We start from the raw sequence: 9,644 nt of genomic DNA, 5'->3' as shown, positions 1-9,644 counted from the left end.
GCATTGCAATGGTCCAATCTGGATCAGGTAGGGCTTCTTCTATAGTCTTGGGTTCAATCTTAGAGATAAGAGCAATTTGACTTAGGTTTCTGTAGGATGATCTAGTTCTGACTCCTAGGTTTGGGTCACCCAGAATTTGGTCAGATGGATGAGAGGTACTTACTCTAGTTGGTCTTATCTGTAGGTCAGTCACTGGTTCTTCTGACTTATTAAAGTTAGGTAGGATTTCATCATCTTCTATAGCTCTTAGATTAATGTTAATATTTTCATTTAGATTAGGTAAATTGTTTCCTTCATCAAATATTACATTAGTTGTTTCTTCAACTTTCAAGGTGTTTTGATTATATACTCTAAAGGCTCTACTGGTTGAGGAGTATCCTAAAAATATTCCTTGGTTAGACTTAGGTGTAAATTTTCCTAAGTAATCTTTAGTATTTAAAATGTGAACTTTACAGCCAAATACTTTTAAATAGTTTAAGTTGGGAATTTTATGATAATAGAGTTCATATGGTGTTTTATTTTGAGATTTGTTTATTAAGATTCTATTTTGAATATAATTTGCAGTATTTATTGCTTCAGCCCAAAATTGATGGTTTAAATTATATTCGTTCAACATAGTCCTAGCGGCTTCTTGTAGTGTTCTATTTTTACGTTCTACTAGACCATTTTGTTGGGGGGTTCTAGGACATGAAAATTCATGTTGGTATCCATTTATTTTACAAAATTGGGTAAACCTATGATTTTCAAATTCTCCCCCGTGATCACTTCTTATTCTTTAGTATCTTTCTCATTTTCCATTAATTTGCAAAAATTACTAAATATTTCATAGGTTTCATCTTTTGTTTTTAGGAATTTTATCCATGTGTACCTAGAGTAGTCATCAATTATCACTAAACAATATTGGTTCTTGCTTAGTGATTTGGCTCCATGTGAATCAAATAGGTCAATATGAAAGAGCTCAAGTAAGGAGTTAGTTCTTTCTAGGTTGGTTGACTTGTGGGTTGACTTAGTTTGTTTTCCCTTTTGACATGCATCACAAATTGAATTTTCAATAAATTTTAATTTGGGCAAACCTCTAACTCGACCACTTTGACTTATTTTTGAAATGAGTCTAGTGTGAGTGTGACCCAGTCTTCTGTGCCACAGTTGGGTTTCCTCTTGTTGTGTCAAGAGACACTTTATTGAGGAGGTTGATAGGTCAATTGTGTAGATGTTATTCTTTCTAAGTCCCTTAAGTCTAATCTCAGGGTTTTCGATATTTTTAACTAGACACCCAGATTTATTAAAATTAACTAGATATCCACTATCACACAATTGACTTATACTTAGTAAATTAAATTTAAAATTCTCAACCAATAAAACATTTCGGATAATGAAATCGGAACTAAGTTCAATATTACCTTTTCCAATTACTTTAAGTTTACCGTCATTGCCGAATGCAACCGATCCTAAATTCTTGTACTTGAGTTTAGTAAACTTCAATTTATCTCCAGTCATGTGTCTGGAGCATCCATTATCCAACATCCATTGATCCAATTCCTACACATGAAGTAGTTGAATTGATTTCCTTTTAATGGATTAACAGATAGCTTGATTGAAGTAGACTCCTTAGATTTTCTATCCCTTAGTTAGCAAGCAATTAATCTTATAGTTGTTTTAATTAACTTTGAAAATGATTAATTTTAAAGTTAATTGATTTTGTAAGGATTTTTGGTTTTTTAAAATAGTTTTTTTTAAAATAATTTTGAAATTTAAGTTTTTAAAATAATTTTGAAATTTAAGTTTTTAAACTAATTTTGAAATTTAAGTCTTTAAAATAATTTTGAAATTTAAGTTTTTAAACTAATTTTGAAATTTAAGTTTTTAAACTAATTTTGAAATTTAAGTTTTTAAAATAATTTTGAAATTTAAGTTTTTAAAACAATTTTGAAATTTAAGTTTAAAATAATTTTGAAATTTAAGTTTAAAATAATTTTGAAATTTAAGTTTTTAAAATAATTTTGAAATTTAAGTTTTTAAAATAATTTTGAAATTTAAGTTTTTAAAATAATTGTGAAATTTAAGTCTTTAAAATAATTATGAAATTTAAGTTTTTAAAATAATTTTGAAATTTAAGTTTTTAAAATAATTGTGAAATTTAAGTCTTTAAAATAATTGTGAAAAATAATTGTGAAATTTAAGTCTTTAAAATAATTTTAAAATTTAAGTTTTTAAAATAATTTTGAAATTTAAGTTTTTAAAATAATTTTGAAATTTAAGTTTTTCAAAATAATTGTTAATTAACTCAGTTTTAATTTTAATTCCTTAGTCATCTCACCCGATCTAAATTGTCAATCAGGGCATCCTATAATTATTGTGAGATGAATTATTGTTGAATTTTAAGGGTCTGGTTTAACTTTGTGTTAGATTCAGGTTTAGCTTTGGGTTCAACAAGTAAGCATTTTTCGGATAAACTTCTGGGCTATGGTGAGTCATACGGAGCTCATTAAAGTAACCATGCCTTCGAGGTTTTCCAAATAGTCCTACCCATTGAACTTAATACTAATCCTTGGTCTAACAAGTTAGGATCCATTTAAGGGTAGCTTCGGTCAGTTCCACTTGGCCAAATGCACCAGGTCGAAGCCATATCTTCCTAGTCATGCGATGCCCAAGTTTCCCTAACGTACTATCATCCAAAAACTTCACCGGTACTGTGGTTCAAGTTAAGCTCAACCCGTTTTCAAACTAGCCTTAATTACCCTGCCGGGTAATCTACTCTTGTTTTACCCATTTCGGGTAAATTAGGTTCAATTACCCTGTTGGGTAGTTCAGTTGGAGGTGCCAGCTAGTTTGGATCCACCATCTATTTTTGAATTTTAAGTTTATAATTTAATTTCGAATTTTTAATTTGATTTTGAATTTTGAATTTTAGATTTAATTTTGAATTTTTAATTTATTTTGAATTTTGAATTTTAAATTTTAATTTTGAATTTTAAATTTTAATTTCGAATTTTTAATTTGATTTTGAATTTTGAATTTTAGATTTAATTTCAAATTTTTAATTTGATTTTGAATTTTAGATTTTGAATTTTAAATTTTAATTTCAAATTTTTAATTTGATTTTGAATTTTAGATTTAATTTTGAATTTTTTAATTTGATTTTGAATTTTGAATTTTAAATTTTAATTTCGAATTTTTAATTTGATTTTGAATTTTGAATTTTAGATTTAATTTCAAATTTTTTAATTTGATTTTGAATTTTGAATTTTAAATTTTAATTTCGAATTTTTAATTTGATTTTGAATTTTGAATTTTATATTTAATTTCAAAATTTTAATTTGATTTTGAATTTTGCATTTTAGATTTTGAACTTTGAATTTTAAATTTTAATTTCGAATTTTTAATTTGATTTTGAATTTTGAATTTTAGATTTAATTTCGAATTTTTTAATTTGATTTTGAATTTTGAATTTATAATTTAATTTCGAATTTTTAATTTGATTTTGAATTTTGAATTTTGAATTTTAAATTTTAATTTCGAATTTTTAATTTGATTTTGAATTTTGAATTTTAAATATCGTTTTTCTTTTAGCTTTCCCTGGATCATATCCTCGATATGGTCTATCGAGGTAGTGTATTTGATCCTTCGGAACCCAGTATTTGTCAAGTCCAACTTGATTGATCAATTTGGACTTGGGGACCCATGCTTGGACTGATTTACTATTTTGTTTGTTTATTAAGGATAGATAAGATCTATATTTCTTCTTACTTTTATATCCCAGCCCACGGCTCTTTGTGTCCCAAGAATTAGGTCAAGATTCTTGGAACCTAAAGAAAACCGTTCTAAGATATCTTTTAAATCCTTGACCTGATTTTTCAAACATGAATTTTCTTCCTCAAGTTTTTGAACTTGAGTTGAATCTTCAGTCTGAACTTGATTAGGTAAGGATTCAGAGATAGTCACTTCTTTAAGGACAGAAATTTCCTTTAGAAGTGACTTAATCTTAAGGTTCGATTTAGCTAATTTGCGAAGTAAATAATTAACTAAATTATTAAGTCTAGGAATATTTACAGCGGAGTCTGGCCATTTAGAAACGGATGCGGATCCGAGGCTTCGCTTGGACTTGGCCTCCGACTCGCTCTCAGATTCGATGATTTGGTCCCGGGCCATCAATGCGAGCAAGCTCGTCTGATCGAGTTTGTCGTCGTCGTCCTCCGAAGAAGATTCGTCCCACGTTGCTTTCAGGGTCTTCTTTCTTCTTTGCTTTTTGGCCTCCTTTTGGTTGGGACAGTTGGCTTTGATATGCCCTTTCTGGTTGTACCCATAACAGGTAACTTCAAATTTTGTTTTCGGACTAGGTTGGGCCTCCTTGAATTGAACTGCCTTCTTCAGATCTTTCTTGTTGAAGCCCTTCTTCTTCTTGTAGAGCCTCTTCACGAGGTTCACGAGTTCGCTGGTCAGTTCGTCTTCTGAGTCTTCTGAGTCGGGTTCGTCTTCGGATTCCGGTTCGATTTTTCGCCGGGATCTCGATTCACGTGTTCTACTTGTCCCTGCAAGCAAAGCTACACCTTTCTCGGATGGCTATGCATTAGTTTGTTCATGAAGTTCAAATTCACTAAACAATTCATCTAAATTTAAAGCATATAAGTCCTTGGAGACTTTGTAGGCATCTACCATTGATGCCACAATGTGCTCCTTGGAAACGAATTTAGTGCGTACCTTATGACGTCCCGATCCTCTACCTTTTGTCCGATTCCATGGAGAGAATTGAGGATGTCTTGAATGCGCGCGTGTAGTGAACTTGCCGTTTCACCTTCCTGCATTTTTAGATTATACGATTTATTGAATAATAAATCATGCTTACTTACTTTGGTATCGGTGGTCCCTTCATGAAGCTCGATCAGCTTCTCCCATAGCTCCTTGGCACTTGAGAACGGACCGACCCGGTTTAGCTCCTCCTTTGTTAGTCCACACTAGAGGGTACAAGTTGCTCTGGCATTTGCTTCCACTTTGTTGATCAGTGCTGGTTCCCAATCCTCGCAAGGAGTAGGATTTCCATCTTTATCTGTTGGCAGATCCAAACCAGTCTTGACGATCATCCACGTCTCGAACTGGATCTTCAGAAAGATTTCCATTCTGCCCTTCCAGTAACCAAAGTCTTCTCCGGTGAAGAGTGGGGGCCGGGCTGTACTGTAGCCTTCTTGTAGAGCCATTTTAAAATAACTATGAAGAAAAAGAATGACAAGAAAATCCCAGGACTTGGTCCTGGATTAGTAGTGCGGGAAGTATATAAAAGAATCACGAACTCGAGTGATGTTGCACCAACTCCGAGCAGAAAATCGATTCAAGAAAAAGAATTAGAATATAGCTATGAGGCTAAATTCTAATTGACTCCGAAAAAATCTAAAAATTCCACGAGAAGATTGTCTTGAATGGTGGTTGCACCGATTCAAAACGACCCCGCTCTGATACCAATTGTTGGATCGAGAAGCGCTAGAGGGGGGGTGAATAACGCTCGTGGCTATTTCGTTCGATTCGTAAAATACTCGAGTAAAAACGTAGCGGAATAAACAGAGAACAAGCACACAGACACAGGAGGATTTTACTTCGTTCGGAGCCCCTAAGGCGACTCCTACTCGAAGGCCCGCGATCCTTGATCGCTTCCGGTGGGCAACAACTATAAGTTCGAAAGTATACAAAGATAGTTTACAAGTAATGCAGTAAATAATCTTATACCGACAATGGAAAATACTAAGTTGAAGCTTCGGGTTGTCGGTGTCGAGTTGCAGCACTTCGGGACGAGTTTGTTAGCAGCTAAATGCAGAAGGAAGACTTGAAACTTGTATCTCCAAGCTGCTGGTCGAATCCCCTTTATAAACAGTGTTCAAGGCGTCTTAAACCCCTCCAAGGCGCCTCCAGGCTGGCCGCATCACCCGCGTGGATCAGAACCGACCTGGTCGAATTCTATCCTGTTCAAGGCGCCTCCAACCTCTCCAAGGCGCCTTCATCAACTTGTTCAAGGCGCCTTAAGCCTATCCAAGGCGCCTTGAAGCTTGCTTCACAGCCAGCTTAGGTTTTGCACCCGAGGCGCCTCCAAGCTCCATGGAGGCGCCTCAGACACTGTTCATCTGAGGTTAATCTTTGCACTTTGGTCCCTGCAAGATACAATAATCCCAAATATACCCTGCAACACAAAGTTAGCACATAAAACATAATAGAAGTGATAATGGCAGTCTCTGGACTGTCCGCGTCTGATTTCGGGTTTCCGCCCGGAAACCCTAGGTCGACCGGACGCCTACTGTTCCCTCTACGGGGAACGCGTCCTCACCTACTCCACTCAGGAGATTTACCTGTTACCAGTGCGATCCTCCAGATCGACTGGACTTTTGCTCAGCACTCGACGCTTCCGGACTTTCTGCTGGACATTCGCTTCCCGGCTAGTCCAGTCTTTCACCTGGTTCGCGACACCAGGACTTTCCACCTCGGGTTACCACCCCCAAGGACTTTTTGCCTGAAGTCATCGACCTGCCAAGACTTTCCGCATAGGGTTACCACCCCCTATGACCTAGGGTTACCACCCCCTAGGGTTTATCCATTTGCCTAACCGCAGTTAGGACTTTCCTGAAACACTCATTCAACATGTTAGATACAAAACATCTTAACTTTGAATTCTTTGTCATTATCAAAACACGAGTTCGATCGTCGGATGCTTCCTGCACCAACAGCAACCACATTAGCTTTACCCAGATGGTAGCTAATAGTACAATCATAATCCTTCAAGAACTCCATCCATCACCTCTGTCGGAGATTGAGTTCCTTCTGTGTTAAAATATATTTTAGACTCTTATGATCAGTAAGAATCTCAAAAGTAATACCATAAAGATGATGTCGTCAAATCTTCAAAGCAGCGGCTAGCTCTGAATCATGTACTGGGTAGTTCTTCTCATGCTCCTTCAACTGACGAGAAGCATAGGAGACTACCCTACTGTGCTGCATCAAAACAGCGCCCAAACCCTGAAGAGATGCGTCTGTGTAAAGTACGAATCCGTCATCACAAGAAGGTAAAACCAAAACTGGTGCTGATACTAATCTCCGCTTCAGCTCCTGGAAGCTAGTCTCACAAGCCTCTGACCACGTGAACTTCACGCCTTTTCTGGTCAGACGTGTCAATAGCATGGCAATACTGGAGAAACCCTCAACGAATCGTCTGTAATATCCAGCCAGTCCTAAGAAAATGCGGATCTCCTGGACTGACTTTGGCTGCTCCTAGCTAGTGATAACCTCGATCTTCTCTAGATCTACTGAAATACCTCGGCTTGACACAACGTGTCCAAGAAAACCAATTGAAGATAGCCAAAATGCACACTTATTGAACTTCGCATACAGATGATCTCGTCGCAGAGTCTCCAAGACTATGCGAAGATGCTGCGTGTGCTCCTCCTCAGAACGCGAATAGATCAATATATCATCGATAAACACAATAACAAACTGATCTAGGTACTCCAGAAAGATACGGTTCATCAGATCCATAAATACTGCAGGAGCATTGGTAAGCCCAAATGACATTACTAAAAACTCGTAATGTCCGTATCTGGTGCGGAATGTTGTCTTCTGAATATCAGAATCTTTGACTCTCAACTGATGATATCCGGACCGCAGATCAATCTTAGAATACACTGATGTATCCCTGAGCTGATCAAATAAATCCTCAATTCGTGGCAAGGGGTACTTATTTCTAACAGTCACTGCATTCAGCTGCCTATAATCGATGCACAACCTCAGAGTACCATCCTTATTCTTGACGAATAGTACAGGAGAAAACTAGGACGAAATACCGTGGGCTTCTCCACAAGGACACCGGAATGCTCCTGCCCGTGCATGCCATATGCAGCTGCTGCAGGAGGAGTTGTCCTCTGCTGACGATGCAAAGATTGGGCTTTTGACCCGCCTCGCTGAGTCCCAGGCTGACCAAATGGTCCTCCCGAAACAGAAACTCTGGAAGCTACATGCTGAGCCTTCATCGAACAGTCTCGGCTCACATGCCCAGGCAGTTTCCAATAATAACAAACTGACTGTCCCAATGTACATGCAGAGGTGATGTGATCTCGAGATCCACATCGGGTGCAGTGAGAGTCACCAGTGGATTGTTTCCGGTTCTGCTGAGAAGACCGGGAACGTCCAGATGAAGATCGTCCTGACTTCTGGGCTCGACCAAATGACCCAGAAGTACTCTGACCCATCTGAGTGCGATTGCTCTGCTGCTACCCAGTAGTCTGTATCTGTTAGATCTGTCCGGAAGTCCGATCAGTCTGCTTTCTCTTCTTGTCTGTGTTCACTCTCTGATGAGCGAACTCAATCATAAGCGCTCTATCCAGTGCCTCTGTGTATGATGCAATACTAAGACCGGCAATCTTCACCTGAAGATGTCCATCCAGTCCCTGGACAAATTGAAGCATTCGAGATTTGTCATCGACAACCAACTCAGGACAGAATCTGGCCAACCGGTTAAATTCGGCATTATACTCCATCACTGAGCGGTTATTCTTTCGAAGACTCATAAAATCCTGTCGTCGTGTCTTCTGATATGCTCGGGGAAAATACTGACTCTCGAATGCCTCCCTAAATCTTGCCCAGGTAATATGCTGCTCGCCTATAATGGAGCGTTGTGTGTCCCACCAGATCTCTGCCCGTCTCGTAAGTGGTAAGAAGCCAGCTCAGCCTTCTCCCACTCGGAGCAAGCCATGTAAAAGAATGTCCGCTCCATAGTCTCTATCCAAGACTGAGCTATGCTCGGATCAGTCTCCCCACGAAACAATGTGAATCGGGTCTTCACCGACTCTGCCAAGGCTAGAATCTGTGCTCATGCTGCAACTATATCCATGGGAATCGTTGTGGAACTAGGCAGAACCACGAGAGCTGATCCTATGGGTGGTACAGCTGGTGGAACTACTGAGTAGACGTAAGTAGGGGCCACTGAAGGTACGGTGGACGGTACCGGGTAAGGAGCAACCGATACTGCTGGTACTAGTGCCGAATATGTAGAAATTAGCGCCGGTGCCTGTGGTACTGAGTACGCAATAACAGGCACGACTAGAGGGGGTACTGGGTATGCTGTGGGTACTGTTGATGGGGAAGGTGTTGGATATGCTGACGGTGGTACCACTGCTGGTACAATCGAGGTAAGTACCTCTGAAATCGGAACCGTCAGGATCTGAGGACCTGACGTGCTCCTAATACCCTGAGGAGTCTGTCCCTGACGGACAGGCTCAACCCTAGCAGAACTCTTTGGAGACTCTGTCTCAGGAGAATCTATCGGCCTCCTACGTAATCGACCACGTCTCGGTACCGAAATACGTGTATGCGTCATATCTGTAAATAAAATGTTACCCAGATATCACTACAGGTATAAGAACTATAAAATTACCTGAATTTACCTATTGTCATCTAGAGATGTCCTATCGCTGCTTAGTCCCCAAAAAGAACCTTGTTAAATATACCTCGGAATTTCGAAATGAGAAAATCAACGGAAATCAGTACAAATCCGAAAATACCCAAGTAAACTCGTAAACTCCAGAACACGGGAAACATGTATTAGAAATCCGCTCTGATACCAAATAAATTGGTATAAGATAAAATCCCAAAAATTCAGAATGCCTAGCAAGTAT

General features: G+C 38.2%; 1 protein-coding gene across 1 annotated transcript; it reads right to left on the bottom strand.

The window, feature by feature from the left end:
* Positions 1-8,839: 8,839 nt before the first annotated feature.
* Positions 8,840-9,346, bottom strand: LOC121999206 (calphotin-like). Its single transcript, XM_042553916.1, has one exon. It carries the CDS (start codon positions 9,344-9,346, stop codon positions 8,840-8,842), a length of 507 nt encoding a protein of 168 aa, XP_042409850.1.
* Positions 9,347-9,644: the final 298 nt, after the last annotated feature.

Source organism: Zingiber officinale, chromosome 7A (assembly GCF_018446385.1).
Source record: "Zingiber officinale cultivar Zhangliang chromosome 7A, Zo_v1.1, whole genome shotgun sequence".
NCBI lineage: Eukaryota > Viridiplantae > Streptophyta > Magnoliopsida > Zingiberales > Zingiberaceae > Zingiber > Zingiber officinale.
This window is presented reverse-complemented; position numbering and strand designations above follow the sequence as displayed.